At 53.2% G+C, this 18,421-nt stretch overlaps 3 protein-coding genes across 3 annotated transcripts; 1 reads left to right on the top strand and 2 right to left on the bottom strand.

The window, feature by feature from the left end:
- Window positions 1-1,013: 1,013 nt before the first annotated feature.
- CTRU02_214104 (serine palmitoyltransferase) lies at window positions 1,014-3,029 on the bottom strand (the record flags this gene model as incomplete). The annotated part of the gene is made up of 1 exon (XM_036724656.1): window positions 1,014-3,029. The coding sequence occupies one exon, from the start codon at window positions 3,027-3,029 to the stop codon at window positions 1,014-1,016; it is 2,016 nt and encodes a 671-aa protein (XP_036583775.1).
- Window positions 3,030-8,019: 4,990 nt separating this feature from the next.
- On the top strand, window positions 8,020-10,735 carry CTRU02_214103 (acetoacetyl-synthase; the record flags this gene model as incomplete). The annotated part of the gene is made up of 4 exons (XM_036724655.1): window positions 8,020-8,235; window positions 8,733-9,310; window positions 9,365-10,516; window positions 10,624-10,735. The coding sequence occupies 4 exons, from the start codon at window positions 8,020-8,022 to the stop codon at window positions 10,733-10,735; spliced, it is 2,058 nt and encodes a 685-aa protein (XP_036583774.1).
- A 1,072-nt stretch (window positions 10,736-11,807) lies between these two features.
- Window positions 11,808-15,175, bottom strand: CTRU02_214102 (nad-specific glutamate dehydrogenase; the record flags this gene model as incomplete). Its single annotated transcript, XM_036724654.1, has 3 exons — window positions 11,808-11,838; window positions 11,896-14,815; window positions 14,878-15,175. 3 exons carry the CDS (start codon window positions 15,173-15,175, stop codon window positions 11,808-11,810), a joined length of 3,249 nt encoding a protein of 1,082 aa, XP_036583773.1.
- Between the last annotated feature and the right edge of the window lie 3,246 nt (window positions 15,176-18,421).

Genomic DNA, 18,421 nt, shown 5'->3' with positions numbered 1-18,421 from the left:
GATACTGAATAAAGTGCCAATGGTAGCTTGAGGAGAGACAAAGATGATGGAGGTAATCTTGAATAGGCTGGAGGTGGAGAAACTTGGGATGGGAAAGCCAGCGAGAAACCAAGATACGAGGTATCAAGAATTAACAGATGATGTTAAGAGAAGTGGGATAAAGCAGACACACTGGTTGACTTGGAGACCGAATTCACTGAGTTTGACTCAGGAAGCAGCATGTGCCAGCCAACGGTGGAATGGTAAGCGGAAAGAGTAGCTATTTCATGGGCAGAATTGAGCAGGAACGACAGAAGTAGTAGTAGTTGTGATAAAGGTACGCTGCAATATCATCTCCTTCCTGAAGAAGCGCAACTGCCAGTGACTAAGTGTTGACTCTTTCTTGTCGAATGCAAGCATCTTGACCTTGGAAAGCCTAGTATACTACACATAGTATTTGTATAACCCAGAAATTATCTCCAATGGCTTCTTACGTGACAGGAAATCTAGCTTCCACTGGTCTCCCTAATCGAGTTCAAGAACAGTGGGCGAAGATATGTGTCAAACGCCTGACTGTGAGACATTATGATCTTTAACCCTAGGTATGTATACCTCAGATAACACGATCAAATCATGAGCCGAGTCCAAAAATTGTGTGCATTACTCTAAGGTACCTTAGCTGTCTATATTTTGTCAGCCCCCGAGGGCCTAATACTACTAGTTAATATTGGTGCGGTGCCGTAGCACATGAATTCGTTCGCTGTTCCTATCATCACTCCCATAACGCCGTGGCCATGCAGGCACCCCAGTGAAGGACTAAGAGACACTCGACACTTGATATCATAGGTATCTTTGCAAAAAAGTCGATGCCGACAGAAGTGAAAAAGTGCACCCAACTCCCCCTTCTTCCCCATCACAGAGACGTCGCTTCATTTTCCCGTCCAGTCCGCACCTCGTCACATCAGACCAGGCGCTTAAAGCAGTCGTAAAATGTTTATCGTTGCTCAATGCCTTTGAAAAGAAAGATCCATCATTTACCGCAAGCGGACTTTGCAGTCCTGAACGCCACGAGCGATAACGTCTTCGAGCTTCCAGCGGGGGGGCTTGTAGACACCCTCGAGGCCGTTGGCTTTGCGCCATTCCTTTTCCGTCTCTGGTGTAACGCCTTCGGGAAGGGGCTCCGCACCACCAGCAATGCCTGTGGAGAATCTGATCTGAAGCTGATCAGCGACCTCGTGAACGGCCTGAAGCATTCTGTCGAGGTCCTCCTTGTTGTGGGCCGAAGACACGCAGAAACGGGCACGAGAGCTGATAAGGGGTGTGGCGGGGTAGCCGACAATTACGACGGAGATGTTGCGTTTCAGCATGGCGTGGCTAAAGGCGGGCATCTTGCCAGGGTTGTAAAGCATGACTGGAATGATGGGCGAGTCGTCGTGGCCGTAGACAATGAGACCGAGACGCTTGAGACCGAGACGAAGGTAGCGAGAGTTGAAAGCAATGCGCTCCAATCGCTCCGCACCTTGACCAGGGCAGAGCTCGCCGGTGATCAACCGCAGGGAGGCCAGAATCTGCATCAGGACCGAAGGGGCAGGCGACTCTCCGTAAATTGTGGCCGCGTTGGTGCTCCGCAGCTTGTCAATGATGGCCTTCTCGGCAGCAACGTAACCGCCGTTGGCACCAAAAGACTTGGTCAGAGTACCCATGAGAATATCCACACGGCTGGGGTCAATGCCGAAGTAGTCGCACACACCACGACCGCGAGGGCCGATTGCGCCAATGCTGTGAGCCTCGTCGATGAAAAGGTAGAACTTGTACTTATCCTTCAGAGCCATGATCCCGGGCAAGTCACACATGGTTCCCTCCATGGAGTACAAACCCTCGACGGCGACCAGAATTTTCTTCCATGGGCGGTGGGTGCGGGGCTGTCCTTGAGAGATAGCTTCCCGGAGCTTGCGCTCGAGATCGACCATGTCATTGTGCTTGAAAGAAGAGATGACAGCACCAGAGAGACGAGCGCCGACTCTGATGGAGGCATGGTTCAGTTCGTCGGAAAGAATGAGGCAGCCCTTGGAGACGAGAGCGGGGAAGGAGCTGGCGTTGGTGACAAATCCCATGGAGAAAACCATAGACGCAGGCTTGCCAACGAAGCTGGCAATCTCCTTCTCAACCTCGAGAGCCAGGTCTGAGGTGCCAACATCAGCGCGGGGGCTGCAGGTGCTAAGGGCGTACTTCTTGACACATTCCTCAACAGCATCGGCGCATGGACCTTCTGATTGAGCGAAACCCAGGTAGTTGTAGGAGCTCATGTTCAAGGTCTCGGTGTGTGTACCAGTGTAGTTGTAGGTTCGGTTGTAGTCGCTAGACTCGCGATCCATGAGAGTGATGTATCGGCCGGGAACGCCAGTGATGGGGCGGGCAAAGCAGTCGTCAATACGCATCTTGAGTCTGCGGACGTAAAAGTTGTCGAAATCCTCGTTCAAGGGGGCGTAGCCATTTTGGGGCTTGAGAGCCTGATAGTGCTTCTTGTCGCCAAACCTTTTGCCGAAGAAGTCGCGAGCGTGGCCGAAAAGGATGAGAAGGAGGTAGCTGATGTAGGTGGTGAGGATGTAGTAGTAGGGCGGCTCGTCAATGATGGGCGGATCGAGAGGCTTGCCATCATTGGACTTGCTCACATAACGGTGGCTAGGATGCAGGAGAGGGCCAAATTGGGCGTCGAAACGTCGCTTCTTCTCCGTCTCGACAGCAGAGGGGGGCGAGAACAGAGTAGTGGGAGGGTCACTGTTGTCGGGCTCGCCGGCGGTGGCGGTCGAGAGAGAGATTGTCGGCAAGGAGATTGTCGAGGGGGTGATTTGGGTGGAGGAAATGTTTTGCTGCTGCATGGCCAGAAGAGCTTGCTGGGCGGTCTGGTGATCCTTGTCCTTTGAACCCTTGGGAGAGGAGAAAAAGTTGGTAATCCGGTTGCCGGAACGAGAAGGTCTCCTTTCCTTCTCAGTCTGCGGCATTGCGGGAGAATGGGAGGTCGAGAAGGGATTCGCAATTCTCCGGGGCATTGCTGAAGTGCGCTATGGCAGTCTGTGGGACAGGTGCTTGGATTCGCGAAAAAGGGGGCGTTGGTGTCGAGATCTTGTCGAGGACCAGGCGTGTTCTCGTCGAAATGAGGAATGAAAGTGAAGTAGATGCAAGTCTACGATAATGCCAGGAGTTGCAGAATGCTAAAAAAAGAGAAAAAAGAGAAGTTGGTCAGCGAAAGGTGACAGGTTTTCGATGGAACGCCCGGAAGTGGTGGAATAGACACAGAAGAAGCAGGCTGGAGGGGAAAAAAGGGAACTGTCGGTCAGAGTGTCGGTGGCGCACACGCGGTGGCAGAGCAGGCGACCACTAAAAAGCAAGCGTACAGGTGTTGCGAGCAGCGAAAGTAGTCAAGGCTCGCACCCAACCTCAAGCCGAGGGTTTGATAGAAGCACAACCAGCCCAAAAAAGAAGCGCTAAAAAAGACGCTTGACAAGCAATGGAAGCCATCAAAGGCGCCGGGCTACCAATTGGGTTGGTCTGCGACAATCGTGATGAAGAAAAACGGCCATTACTCACCAAGGCTTTAATCGCAAGCAACTGCTGCTTAGGAAGGCTGGTGAATGAGTGGTGTGCAGGTTGATTCGAGATGACACGCGCTCTTTTTAACGGCGACAGCTAGCGGCAGCTTCGGGTAGTAAACGATTGGAGGTTTGCGAAGAGCAAATAATCAAAGAGTCTCCAAGTCGTACGAAGAGCGAAAGGGTCAAGTGAGAGAAGTGGTGGCTTTTTGCAGTGGCTCAAGACGGGTGATTGTACGAGCTTCTGTGCCTGAGATTGCCGTAGATCTGAAGATCGGGTCTGGAAAAGGGGAAGGAGGATGAAAGTTATTACTTTCGTCTCCTTCTCGTCTAGTTTTGTGACACTGCCAGGGGCGAGTGAGAGAGGGAAGGGGAAAAAAAAAAGACAAAAGGTAGGTTGTCGATTTCGGTTGGTCGTGCGACAGGATTGGACCGTGTGTTCAGGTAAGATTAGGGTGTGGGTGGGCGCTGCAGGGTGAGAAAGGTCCAATCTACCCAGTGAGGTTTGCGAAAAAGCGGCCCCCTTGTTGATGAGATGAGGTATCCCAGCAGCTGAAGTGGGTGTTCGAGGTACGCGAGTCCTTAACGGATGGCCCAGAATGGTACCTGAGCTTTTTTTCCTTTTTCTTTCTCTCTCTCTCTCGATTGGTTGCCAGTCGGGTGGTCCGGAAGAGAGCGCGGCGAAGAGAAGAGCCGGTCGCAGTAAGTAGGTATAGGTATATCTGCAGTGACTGGTCTTTACGTCACTCGGTAGTTGCTGGTGCTTTGTACTGTTTGTTCCCCAGAGGAACAAAACCCAGTCGTTGAAGTAGGAGAATATTGGCACTGAGGATTGTCTCTGCCTCGTGTCTCTATGTCTCTTCAAGGAGAAGAGGTGAGATTCGGAACAGAAGGCGCGAGGCGGAGAGGGGAAGAGGGAACTAGGAAGAAGAGGCTTAAGCAAGAAGAAGAAACAAAAGAGGAGGGAAAGGGCCGGGAAATAATATGATGGTCGACGGGGAGGGTTGAAAAAAAAAATAAGAAAAACAATAATGAGAGATCCACGACGAAGGAAAATTACCGCGCTGGCGGGCTTTGCTGAGGCCGCGCCGGGCGGTAGTAGCCAAGTACTGTTTGCTGTGAAATTGTATGAAAAGATACATCTACACCCAGGTGAAGTAATGATTAATGGGATTGCTGTGCCAGTTAGCGCGTCCGATACAATTTTGAGGATCGACTCGATTCAACTGTTCGTTCCTAACCCCCCTAGTCTCCCGAGAGGTCCGGGTTGCCCGTTGTTAGTCTTGCACGGACTGGCCCTGTAACTCTGTTCCTTCTCGTCCTCGCTTCACTCTCTCCTTTCCCATGGCTCCATGACTGATGCAATCCAAGGGATAACTTCTCCTTCTCTTCATTCTCATCCTCTCCACTGGTCTAGGCGTCCCCCCTCCCCTTTGCCAATTCGTCCATGCAAGAAGAGCACTTTCAAGACAAGCCGCACCATTACAATCACACACGCCACTTATTGAACCCTCGCCCAACCAGCAGAGCCGAATTTGCCTCTGTCATCAAGCAAAGCCCTGGCAATTTTGTCTCCGCATATACTACGTACAGTACATGTTAAATCGTCTCTGGTTCTCGCCCAATAATCAGGACCCTCTGTGGATCCCCCCTACTACTTACCACGGTAAACAGCTGCGAATATCCCTGTCGTTGAGCCTTGTCAATCAGCGCACTCTTTCTCTCTTACCTCAGTCTGAACAGCCTCTGTTGTGCCCTGTTTATGTCGGTGCCTGATCCACTCCGAGTCTCCGACCCAGCAAAAAAAGCTGGCCTCGGCTAATGAATGAGCAAATCCCGCCTGCCCCCGGCGTGTCACTGCTTTAGTGTAGGTAGCCCATGCCATCAATCGCATCACGCGAGAATAGGGGGAGGTCCACGAGGGGCGTCTGATAGTCAGCCTGCCCGGGACGACACGGCCGAGACGGACGCAACGGACAAGTTATTGCTGACTGACGGACCGGGCCATTTGATTGTCAACCTTTCCACTCCGTCATTATACTACGTAGTAGACAACTCAATGACAAGTTAGCTTCGCATTTTAGCGGTCAGCGACCACTAGTCAGTCAGTCGGCCGCTCGCTCTCGGATGCTCTGGCAAATGTTCAACGCCAGCCAGACAGCCATCGGCACTGGCGCATCTGTAAATGTATTCTACCACTAGCATCTCACATGCCCTGGTGCCGTCTACTTACCTAAGGTCCCAAGGTATGGTGTGCATGCCGGGAAGAGCTAAGATAGAGCTGCCCACCCAGTTGCAGTTCGTTCCAACCGTTGCTGCTGGTGCTGCCGCCGCCAACGCCGACCAACAACCAGGTCTTATTCAACCTCCAAAGATCCATGGCCCGTTCTGTTCTGCAGCCTCGACGGCCCGCAGAGCCCAACTTTAAGGGCCCCGGTGGCCGCCCTATCCATGGCTACGACTCAAGTTTGCCAATCAGCCTTGCTTGGCCAGCACGGCGACAACTTCATGGAACCTCCCTGCTCTGCTTTACCGCCTGCCACCCCTCTCTTCATCAACCTACCGTCCGATGACTGCCGGCCCTGTGGAGGGAGTGAGAGATGACGTTGACGCCAAAACAAATCGTTGCCAACGTGTCTACTCAATAATGCATCCAAGGCAATTGACAATGCGGCGGCTTGCCCATCTCTGCCCAACTCAATGCGGTCTGTTGTCCATCCTCCACAGATAGCCCCGTAACGCATCACCTACCCTGCTCGGCCAGGCCTCACCGACCGCGCGACAACAGACTTGATCCCAGCACGTCGAGGGCTCTTAAATGAACGACGCGCGAGCCATGTATTGTGTATTTGCGTTGTGGTTTGCGCACAGTAACTCAGGGCGCGCAACTTAGAATCATCGGAGCAAAACGTTGCGAAAGGCTAAAAAAAAAAAAAAAAAAAAGGCAGAAAGAGAGATAATAAGAGGAGTGAGAGGCGGAGACAAAGCGGCAAACTTGAGGCCGCTCGGATCGTCAGCTGATGAATTGTCGAACGAACATGGGGCTTGCAGACTGTCTCAACACCGCATGACTCCCAGTTGAAGCTATTGAGAGTTTCCCTCAGATTGGCACGAGGCCAACCGTTGTCGAGGTTGCAACCCAAGACGCTGGTTTTCTTCTCGTGGTTTCTCATTAGCGGCACCCCCTCCTACTGATCACTCATCTGGACGGCACGTGATTTACTACTTCTCGAGGTCCCCAGTTGGCAGGCAATCTCGATTATCGATAATGTCCGAATTTGTGTCGCTGCCCCGCCAGAGAAGATGGATGATGCCCGGGATCGTCGGCACAGCCAATGAATGATAAAAACCCGGATTGCTGCGCTTGGTGGTGGATGTTGTGTGTGTTTGTATGCACTAGTATGTACCTCGTCGAAAGATGTACTAGCATGGAGTAGTATCGTTGTGGGATCGTGTGAGCTGTCACTGCCCCAGAAGCACTTTGCAACAGGCTTCTCCCCAGCAGAGCGTCCCATCCTGAGACGTTTTCCCAGGACGCTTTGGCGCCCGTTATCGATAGAGGCGCCTACAGTTTATGTAGTCGACATCGAGCTCAGTGAGACGGATCGATTCAATGCGATGAGGTGCACCAGCCACAGGGCGGAATGAGCGAGGCTTTTAGTTGCCAATGCCATTAACCAACGCCTCACTCATGTTAGGTAAGGTGTGCCTTGCATGGCTGACGTACCTCGGGTGTGCTTGTCAAGCTGGACGTCGCAGTAGTGCAGAGGTACTAAAGTTGGAAGAAACGCGGAGGAGCCACATGTTCCTAGGTATCTCGCTCAGCTTGTGTCTTACCTACAACTGCAGGTACCCAAGGTACCGAGAGAGCACTGTCCATCATAGTCCTTTTTGCATTCTTCCCACCCCACCCGCTCTGAATGCCAACGTCCAAAGGTGCTGAAGGGCACATATTCTTCAGCCAGCCAGATGGAAATTCAAGAAGGGTTAGAAGGCCACCGACCGAGCTTCAATTCGAAACAGCATTCCAGTCAGCTGAACGGACTCGAACCTGCAAGTCCCAGACCTGTTTTCGTTCTGTAAGGCAAGCTTTGCTAGTGGAAGCTCACACAGATTTCCCCCTACCCCCGGACTCCGGCTCTGGTCTTTTGGGGTTCATCCTCAACCCTTTTTTCGGAATCGTCCCTCGGAATCTGTCCCTCGGATTGCAACGGCACAAATTCCCCATTCCTTCTCTCACTCTTTCCCCCTCCGCCACCGGAACCGCCACTACACACAGTAGTACCTTTCGTTTTTTTTTTTTTTCCCTTTTTCTTCATCAGTTCCCCCTTTATTCTTTCCAACGTCGTGATACTAGAAACTGCTCGAGCTTCGTCTTGAAGCATCAAGTCAACTCAATTCATCTCTCTTCGCCGTCCCATATCATTCAGGTGCAATCAATCCGCCAATCATGACCGTCACCAGCGTTACACGTAACGAGCTCTGGCGGCACCCGAACCCCACCTCAACTCCTATGTGGGCGTTTCTCCTCAAGGTCAACTCCAAGTACGGTCTCGACCTGGCAGACTATCCCGGTCTTTACAAGTGGTCCATTGACAATGTGGCCGAGTTCTGGGAGGAAGTCTGGCACTTTGTAGGCATCACCGCCTCGAAGCCGTTTGATAAGGTACGCCGGAACTTGGCCAATCGTTTCTCACCACACCCACTACAATCCTAAACTCAACTCAACCCGCCCTTTGTCCCGGTACGCCTTGACTATCCCAGGGCTTCAAGGAAGAGAGAGTCAAAAGTCAAGGAGGGTGGGGGGAAGAGGTTTGCGTGTGACATCAGTGTGAGAGGACGACCCAAACTCTATACTCCCCACGCAAGTGCTGGCAGGAGCTCGAGATGAAGACACCAGATCGCCGATGTCAAACCTCACCAGTGTCTTGAACGCTCGTCAGGAACTCCCCCCATCAAAAAACCTTGGATGGCTATGTGGCCATGACACTCCTGTTGCATGACCAACATCCCCGACACGGACGAGTCATGCTACTGAGGAGGAGAATATCCGTTCAATCGCTCTCTGGAGCGAATGCCGAATTTCCCATACGTTCCCTAACCACCAACCATGCCATTGATTCCCCTGCTTCAGTCCAGGTCACCAGCTGATCCCTCCTCCAGGTCATACCGTCCAATGCACCCATGTACCCACGTCCAGATTTCTTCCAAGGCGCCCGTCTCAACTTTGCCGAGAACCTGCTGTTCCCCGCCAACGCCGCCGTTAACCCCACTGCCGTCGCAACCATCACCACTACCGAGCTCGGCCCCTCAATCTCCACAACATGGGCCGAGCTCCGCGATGCCGTTCGCCGCTGCTCTGCCGGCCTCCGTGCCCGTGGCGTCCGCCCGAATGACGTCGTTGCCGGATTTGTGTCAAACCACGTCCAGGCCCTTGTCGCCTCGCTGAGTGCCGCCACGGTGGGCGCTGTTTGGACCGGTATCAGCCCCGACAACGGCGTCAGTGCGGTCCTCGATCGTCTGGCTCAAATCAGTCCCAAGGTGCTCTTTGCTGATAACGGGACCGTGTATAACGGCAAGGAATGGAGCAGCACCGATAAGACGGAGGAAATCGTTAAAGCTTTGGCGCTCAAGGGCTTGGAGAACGTCATTGTCATCAATAACGTGGCGTGCGATCTTGGCCTCGACGCCCTGAAGGCCACAGGTGTCGCGATAGTAGAATACGAGTCTTTCCTCCAGAGGTAGCTCACCACCACCAGCTTCGCGTGTCTGTGTCAATGCTAATATCTCCCCAGCTCTCCTGACTTGCCCCTACAGTTTGAGCAGCTTCCCCCTTCTCATCCTGTCTACATCCTCTACTCCAGCGGCACCACCGGCCTTCCCAAGGCCATCGTACATACCGCTCTCGGTACCCTCATTCAACACAAGAAAGAACACGCCCTCCATGGGTCACTTACCTCCCGCTCGCGCATGCTCTACTATACCACCACCTCATGGATGATGTGGCACTGGTCCGTTTCCGCACTCGCCGTTGGCGCCACCCTTGTGCTCTACTCCGGCTCCCCTTTCAAGCCCTCTGGCTTCCTCTCTCTCCCGCGTCTCCTCTCCGATCTGCGCGTAACCCACTTCGGCACCTCAGCGGCCTACCTCACCGCCCTCGAAGCAAATGACGTATATCCCGTTAACGAGCCTGGCATTGACCTTTCCCCCTTGGAAGCGATTTACTCAACGGCCAGCCCCCTGCCACCCTCAACCTTCTCCTTCGTCTACAAAGCTTTCCCCTCGAAGGTGAACCTCGCTTCGATCACGGGCGGCACCGATATTATCTCCCTCTTCGGCGCGCCCTGCCCCCTTCTTCCCGTCCGTGTTGGTGAGATTCAATGTGCAGGCCTCGGAATGGCTATCCGCGCCGTCGACTCTGTGTCTGGGGGTCAGCTTCCCGATCCGTCCCACCCAGGCGACCTAGTCTGCGTTCGTCCCTTCCCTTGCCAGCCTCTGACCTTCTTCGGCTCCAACGGCGACGAAAAGTACAAGGCAGCCTACTTTGAGCGTTTCGCCAACATCTGCGGCGTCGAGGGCGCTGTCTGGCACCACGGAGACTTCGTCAAGATTCCGAACCCGTCGACTGGTTCGTTGGTCATGCTCGGGCGCTCCGACGGTGTGCTCAAGCCCGCCGGTGTGAGGTTTGGCAGCGCCGAGATCTACAACATCCTCACACGCTTCTTTGCCGGTGAGGTCGAGGACGCGGTGTGCGTCGGGCGGCGCAGGGCCACCGACTCTGACGAGGTGGTGTGCCTGTTCGTCGTTCCCGCTCAGGACCACAAGTTCGATGACGAGCTGAGAGCCAAGATCAAGAGCGTCATCCGTCGCGAGCTGAGCCCGAGACATGTTCCCGGCGTTGTTGAAGAGTGCGGCGGCGGTATTCCCAAAACTGGCAATGGAAAGAAGTAAGTTGTGCCTCCCCTTGCGTCCTTCTGAACCCTCGTTTCCTCCCTTTTTCTTTTCTTCTCAAATTCAGCTACGGCAGTCCACTTAGAAAACTAACCTGCCGCAGAATCGAGGTGGCCGTCAAACAGATCCTTTCCGGCATGGACATCAAGACAAACGCGTCCGTTGCCAACCCTGAGGCCCTGGAATGGTTCCGCGAGTGGGCCAATACACATTAAATCTACCCTTAACGGCAAACTTCCCACTTATCCACGCCACCTGGGAAGGACATAGGGGGGAGGGGGTATCCCTTAACCAAGCACCGGGTGGTCTGCTCTAATGCGGCCGGTGTGGGGACGATCGACCCGGTGCATCGGAGGAAATATCCCGATTTACCCGTCTTGTTGTGCGTGGGGGCCCACGAACAAGAAGAGAAGGGGTGTGGTGACCCCCACGCCTAGGGGACCTTAACCTGACTTCACATGACCCCCTCTTGGACCAGCGATCCCCTTTCTGTTTTGTCGGTTCTGTACTTTCGGAACGGACCGAAGGGGACACGCATACGCACTATCGGTTGACCCAATCGTTTGGGCTGCAGTGGAGGATCATCGATACGCAGATAGAAGTGGTGGTGGGATACAGATTCAGGGGCGTGGGTTTAGAATAAGCGACATGGCCTTAGTTGGGACTAGATGCTCACTTTTTGGTGTTGAATTTGCTTCTTAGATTTATATGTCTCATTCTGCATTGGTTAATAGGAACAAAATCAGGAACCGGCCTGGACTCGCAGATCTTCGGAGGTATAAATACAGGATAGACGCCATCCCTGGTTGGAATCAGTGGTTATAGATAATCGAGCGTTGCAAAAGTGGCAGAGACTATTATTAAATTGAGTATTTATCCTTGTTGCCTCGTGATGCTGTCGTAGGAGTCAAGCTGATTGCAATAATTACGTTTCAGCTAACTATCAAGTGGGAAATCAAACCTTGTGTGTTGGTCAGAACAACTACGGCCGCGAAGAACCGGAAATAAAAATGAAAAAAAAACAATGATATTGATAAGGACCTCAGCCAGCTATGTGACCAGGCTAGTCATGACGATAATCATACCCATTAACTCCCATTACTATGCAATTGTCCGTGTTGAACAAGTGACCCCTTGCTTTTCTCTTCCTATGCTCTCCTCTTTTTTTCTTTGTACCGCCCATGCGTGTATACCAACAATTAAGAAATCCTTCTGAATACAGTATCCTCTGTATCATGCATAAAACAAAATAGACTGCGCCGATTCTAAAGTCCCACAAGAAAGCCTCTATTGGATGTTGGACATGCGCTTGGCCATACTGCACAGGATAGTTAGTGACTGCATATTCTGTCATGTTTAATCAGGGTCGACTTACAAATCGTAGAAAGCAAACTGGCTAGGCTGGCTACCAAACTGGTAAACAAACCTCGAGGCGAGGTAGCTGCCGAAGATGGCGCGCAGGTACGAGTCGGGGACGCGCTCGATGATGGTGTCAAGGCCAATCTTCTCGAGGAGGAGGTTAGGCAAGGCGTCTTGGAGAACCGAACGGCGGATCTTCTCGTTCTTCCAGAGGTCGGAGTGCTGGAGCTCCTCGTCCAGGGTGGTGATGGCATTGGAGAGGTTGTCGGAGAGGATGCTGCGGGGAACACCGGTCTCCACGTGCTCACGCCAGATGGCCTCGAACTCAAGACGAGCGTTCTCGCAGATCTTGGCCTGGACGGATTTGACGTAGTCCTTGTAGAACTGAGGAGCGACACCCTTGGCGTCGTGGCACATGTGCTTGACGAAGTTCTCGTCATCGAAGGACAGCGAGGCAAGGACCTCAAGGGAAGAAGAGGTGACACCACCCTTGTTGGCACTGGCGTCCTTGTACAAAATGCAGCCGGCAGCCTCAAGGCGGAGCTTGGCGTCCTGGGTAATGAAGAGGTTGGCACCCTCAACAAGGTAGGGAATGGTCGACTTGCCGTCCTTGATGATCTTATTAACCGAGATCAAGTCAATCGATTCGGGGCGGCCACCGCAAGGCACGAAGACATCGGTGAGACCGGTGTCACGCAGGTGGTAAGTGTTGCGGAACGCAGTACCGTTGGAGATGAACTCGCCGGTAGGCAGGGTGATGTTGCTGTCATCGCAGAGGATGCGGTATCCGTCCTTGGACAGCTTGGACATGTCAAAGTTGATGATCATGGAACGAGCCTTGGCAAGACGCAGGAGTTCGTCGTGGTTAATTCCGTTAGGGTCGACGAGAACACCGGATCCGTCAACAATGGAAGTGTACTTCTCGTTGCTGAGCAGGATCTCGTTGCTACCCAAGTCACCGTCGGGGCCGCCAGTCTGCATCTTCTTGACGGTGGAAGGGTCGAGCTCGAGCTTGCGGTATATACCCTTGACGTACTCACGGACAGAAAGAGTGGTCATGCCATAAGTGTCGTGGGGAATACCACCAAGCTTGGGCGACTTGCCGGTGAAGAACGACTTCCACCAAGGCGCACCACGGGCGCGAGCATGCTCAGTAGCCCAGTCAACGAGGTCAGCAGTATTCTCGTCAGGGCCCATGAAGAGGATCTCCTCCTTGCCGTACAAGTCCACCAGGGGATTCTTGATACCCGGGGAGGTAGCAGGCAGCAGGAGATCAAGGATACTGTCGATGTACTTTTCGAAAGCCTCCTTGGCGCGGTCCTGCATCTTGGGGTCAAGAAGAATGACACCCTTGGAACCGCCTTCGGGAATATCCTTGTTCTTGCGCTGCTGGGTGCTAGCAAGACCGTAATTCTCGTCAAACAGGTTGCGAGCGTTGATGCTGTACGCTTCCTTGCTGCGGGACTTGACGATACGAATACCGCCACGAGAAATGTCCTTAAAACGCAGGTGGAAACCACGAGATTCGGCGCCGATGACCAGGAACATGCCGTAAAGGCGCTTGGGATACTCGATCTCCGGCAGGAAAGCGGGGTCCAGACGGAAACTGAGAGCAACCTTGGTAGGGGTGAAGTAGTTCGTCTTCAGGATGGCGTTGTTGAAGACCCGGAAAGCAGTCATGACCATCTCCTCGTGCTCGTTGGACACATCGCGAGTGATGCGCTCCTTGAGCTTCGCGTCGCTCAGGACCTCAATGGCGGGGGTAGGAGCAATAAAGTGGCGGTCGAAATCGGGACCGACGGCGAGGTGCACCGAAGCGAAGGAAGCGTACAGAATACGAACCAAGCCGGGGTACGACTGAATGATTTCCAGGATGTAGTCAGGAGTGAAGGTCTCCGTTCTCAGACGGCGCTTGAGCTTGGAAAGAAGTGCTGTGTGGGTCTGGTTCTTGGTGTCCAAGATCTCGGACAGAGAGACATATTCGGAACCGAGACGGTTCAGGAAGTGCTGGATAAACACCCAGACGCAGTGTCCGTAGACAGTCTCCTGGAGACTGAGCTCACCAGAGGTAAAGAGGGAGTGCAGCTTGTTCTGGGGCAAGCAGTACAGGAGAGAAATCTCCTTGGTGATCTGGTGGATGGACTGGTCCAGAGACGGGTAGTTGCCCTCAATGTTCATGGCAGGGCGGAGATAGATACTCATGACCGTAATACCGTTAGCGAACTGCTCCACGTACTTTCTGGAGCTAGTGACGCCGTAGTAGTGGTACAGATCAGAAAGTGCGGAGAACAGGCCGCGAGCGGTGCGAGAGCGGAAAGCAATGACAAGACGCTTCTCAGCAGAGTCCTCAATGTCGAAGACTTCAATAACGGGACCGGTTCGGTTCACAGCGACCTCGATAATCTCCTGGTAAATCTGCTTGGTGTTGTTGGTCGCCTTTTGGAGGAAGCCGTGGTCGGCAATGACCTCGAGACGAGTCTCGTTGGGGTCAGTCGTCTCGGGGCTCTGCTTGAAAAGACATTGGTAGACGAAGTAGCAGCGCAGAGTGGCCTTTGACGCCGGCGACGCTCCCAGAACACCGGGAGAGCGGAAGGTCTCGACGCGGAACTTGGACTTTCCGGTGTGATCCAGGTACTTGGCCTCGAGTCTCTGTTCGTAGCGCGGGCCGCTGGTGGAAGTCTTGCCGGGTTCGCTGGTGTCGATGTAGATGGCGTGGTCAGGAGCCTCCATGTCGAGTCTGATCTCTTCGCGCTTGTCCTCGCGAGCGAAGGCCGCAACCTTCGCGGCGTAAAGGGAGGTGATCTGACTAGCAATCACCTCAGGGACCTCAATCTTGAAGTAGACATCGTCAATACCGAGGTCGTTGTAGAACCAAGAGACCTGCTCTTCAACGAGGGCTTCCGGGATCCAGCCGTTGGTTTTGATGATTCCGCGGACTAAGACGAGAATCAGAACTATTCAATAGCGATGATTTAGTTATCCAATGTGCCAAACTCACCTTGGTCCATCTGCTCGGTCTTGCCAACAAAAGTAGGCGCAACGTAGCCGACTGTCGCTGAGCGCAGGACTCTGTGTCCGTTGCCGTTCGCGCGGGCAGCCATGGGGACGCTGAAATGTGTTGGCTGGGGAGAAGGGCCGCGGCTGCTCTCCGCAGAGTCGGCCTGGACCTGACCCAGCACCTTATTACGAGGGGGGGCAGCGGTTGCCATAATGCTGTTAATCTCCTCGGTGGGTTCCTCGTAGGGCGGAAACCTATCCATGGCGGGAAGGTCAGTATTGACGGACAAGGCCAACATGTTTTTTTTTGCGGGCGTCGAATCAACAAAACAGCATAGGGTAGGGAAATGATGGGATTGAGTATGTGAACAGGAGAAGAGGGCCTGGGAAACAGAGTAGGCGACCCGGGGGTCTAAGTAGTTCGAAGGACGCAGCAACAACACATCGCAGCAACCAGGAGAGTTACATGATGAGGTGAGTCAGACTCGGACTCGCTGGCAATACAGCTCGGCGGGCGCTCGCTACAGAAACCGGGATCGGTGAATCCTCGTGTGATCTAGAGCGAGCGGCTTGCTTCTCTAGGACGCGCGTGGGAAATGCAAGGTTGAGAACACGGAGCCGAGCCAGGAGGCGCAGGTGCTATCTCTAGGAAACGCAGGGAATTGAGAGAGCAACGGGAGAGCATTAAGCTTCACCGCCGGACCGCTCGTACAAATGGCGTACTGATAAGAGAAGGGCAGGGGGAGCGTGCAATGCGAGCGGGAAGAATCCGTAGACGCGGACGGACGAACGACGTACCTTTGGTCTAGACAGACTAGTGCAATGCTGATCCGATTCAGATAAACGGGACCAGGTGACAAGCAGGTGTAGATCTAAGCAATTGGCTCGGATACCTGCTTTTTTTTGAGGGAATAGCGACGAAGAATGGGTGAATTGCAGAGACAACGTCGGTTCCGGGGAGGAGTGGAAATATCGTCAAGGGGAGTGTGTGGTCGGTGTTGTTGAGGTGTGGCCGACGACTGATGTCAAAGTCTCGGAGATGTTATCCGGCGAATTGGGGGCCAGACGAAGACGGGACGAAAAGGGGAGCTTAACGAGAAAAGTGACTCAAAGCCCAGAGGTTCAAATGTGGACGATATATACGAGTATTTTGGGTATCCCAGGGGAAAGCTACCGCGAGCAAAAGTGCGAGGGAGATTTCCTTGTAAGTCGCAAAGGTGGTCAGCAGGGCTTTCCTTATTGGAATTGTGGAAGCTGCCGTAGTAGGTCTTTAGCTCACAGGCGAAGCCAGAAACCAAAAAAAGACACCCAATTGGGGGATGGCGATTAAGTGCGTCAATTGACGTAGATAATGGGGATCCCGGGCAACACAGCCATCCAACCGGCTTAGGCCAATTCGCTGGGAGTGGTTTTCTTGTTTTTTTTATGTGGCGACGCCGAGGGGGCAGACGGGGAGAGAGATAAGGACCCTGAAGCTAGTGCACCTGGGTTTACTCACTTTCGAAAGATGTTGCAGGGCCGCGTTCAGCTGAAAATAGCAGTGCGGGCGGACACAATGTAGCCACAGGGCTGTGGATGGAGAGGCAAGGCGAGAAAAGGGGGAAGCCAAGCTGGGTTGGTTATTATTGGCTGCGGGCTGACGAGAGAACAGAGGCGTCAGCAAAAGAGCATCCGTTTAGGCCAGAGGGACGGGTGTAAGAGCGTGGGAGATAAGACTGATGGATGGTCGTGTAAGGTAGTGTAGGAGAGAGTAATGAGACACTAACTTGGACGGAAAAGCCTGAGCAGCAACGGTAAAGAAGAAGGAACCTGAAGCTGAGGCTGGGTTGAGGGGAGGGTAAAAGGTTTGAAGGAATAAACGAGGTCAATCAAGGACGAGACGCTCACGATACAACAGGGCCCTTTCAAGTCTTTATACTTGGGAACCAGTTTGAAGAAAAAGTTCCTAGTGACTGACGGTTTGCCATGCTATGCAACAACCGTCCTTCCTTGCTCCCCACCCTACACTAAGCCAGGTGACTCCAGAATTTTTGGAAATCAAGGGGAGGGAAAGGAAAAAAAAAAACATAATAACAAAAAACTGCAATGATGCTCGTACATTTCTGCCCCTCCAAGGGAAGCACGTTTGCTGCATCCTTGCAGTTTCGTGAGCTCCCACGGCGCTCTTGGGGGAACAAAGTTCGATCACGATGATGACTTCACCTGCAGCAAAAATGTCGAGCTATTACTAAATAGAAACTGATCTAATCCTCTTCGGGCAGTCACAGGCCACGAATGGCATTTATGATTGGCCAAACAGAGCTAGTATCGGTAGTATTTTTTCATTTTAGACAAGTCGAAGCAAGGCAGGTACGTATTGAGGAGCGGTACCTAGGTGAGATCAGGACGCATACATAGCTTGTAGTACACCTGGGGCTGGCCGGGGCTGTTGCGCCTGGGGACCGCTCCAGCTCGGTAAGGTACCTGCCTGTCGCTCCGCCGTACCTGAGCCCTCGCTGAGGCAAGTGAGGCCTGGGAACTGCCACATGGGACACATCACATGCGCCAATGGAGGGGCACCAAGGAACTACCAAGGGCCCGAACCTCCACTTGAACGATGCGCCCCTCGGTACGTACTGAGTACATTGCCTCTCACAGGTATATACTCCCACGTCAAAGTATATACCTCCAACCTCGAGTACTTGGAGTACGTAGCTCTTCGTACGGCTATTCGAGGCTCTTCCCCACACAGTCTAGTTTCTTCTTTTTGTTGCCATACCTAGTGTGTTTGGCTGGTCACCACAATGTCGGAGCAGCCACCCGACCTTTTCTTAAACCTCATGCTCTTTCCTCCGTCCCTCCTTCTTCTTCCTCCGGCAGACTGGGCAGTACAGCAAGCATAGAAGAAGGGGGGCTAAGGTAATCGCCGTCCGTACTATGTTGCGAAATGCAGCAGCCGGGCCGGTAGGGAAGAGGGGGCAATGGAGGTTAATCGTAGATCTGGTTGTCAGAAACAGACCCAGTGTCCACCCCAGCCCCAGACCTAAAAGCTGGCTTCGACTGCCTTCAACAGGACAGAACACAAGACAACTCAAGACATGGCCCAGAATCATATGGATCTCATCTACTGATCAGAATCAGCTCGTAGTCGGCATTGCAAAAGTGTCAAATGCACAATCCGGGCTGCCGGTCTTCCCGCGCGCGGCTTTGCCAGCCCCCGTGGCCAGAATGAATTCAAGTGCGTACCGGCTATCCGCCCTACACGAGTAGCTATCGTAAGCACGTCTTATCAGCGCCGCCCCCGACAACTCGGCACTGACAGCCGCCGTCTTGTTTTCGCCTTTCTGAGGGGAGAAAAAAATAAGTTCCTACCTTTGCCAGATAAAACGGTACGTATCTGACAGAGACTGTACACGCAATACCCACTTGACTTGGTTTTTCCCCCCCTAAATCCAACACTTGCAGCTGCCCTTTTCATCATCCCAATGGAACACAACTTGTTTAACGCACAGGACCTTGTCCTGACAACTAAAGAAGGACCGGTAACAACAAGCGGTGGTACTTCA

This window comes from Colletotrichum truncatum, assembly GCF_014235925.2.
Source record: "Colletotrichum truncatum strain CMES1059 chromosome Unknown Contig_0010, whole genome shotgun sequence".
Classification (NCBI taxonomy): domain Eukaryota; kingdom Fungi; phylum Ascomycota; class Sordariomycetes; order Glomerellales; family Glomerellaceae; genus Colletotrichum; species Colletotrichum truncatum.
This window is presented reverse-complemented; position numbering and strand designations above follow the sequence as displayed.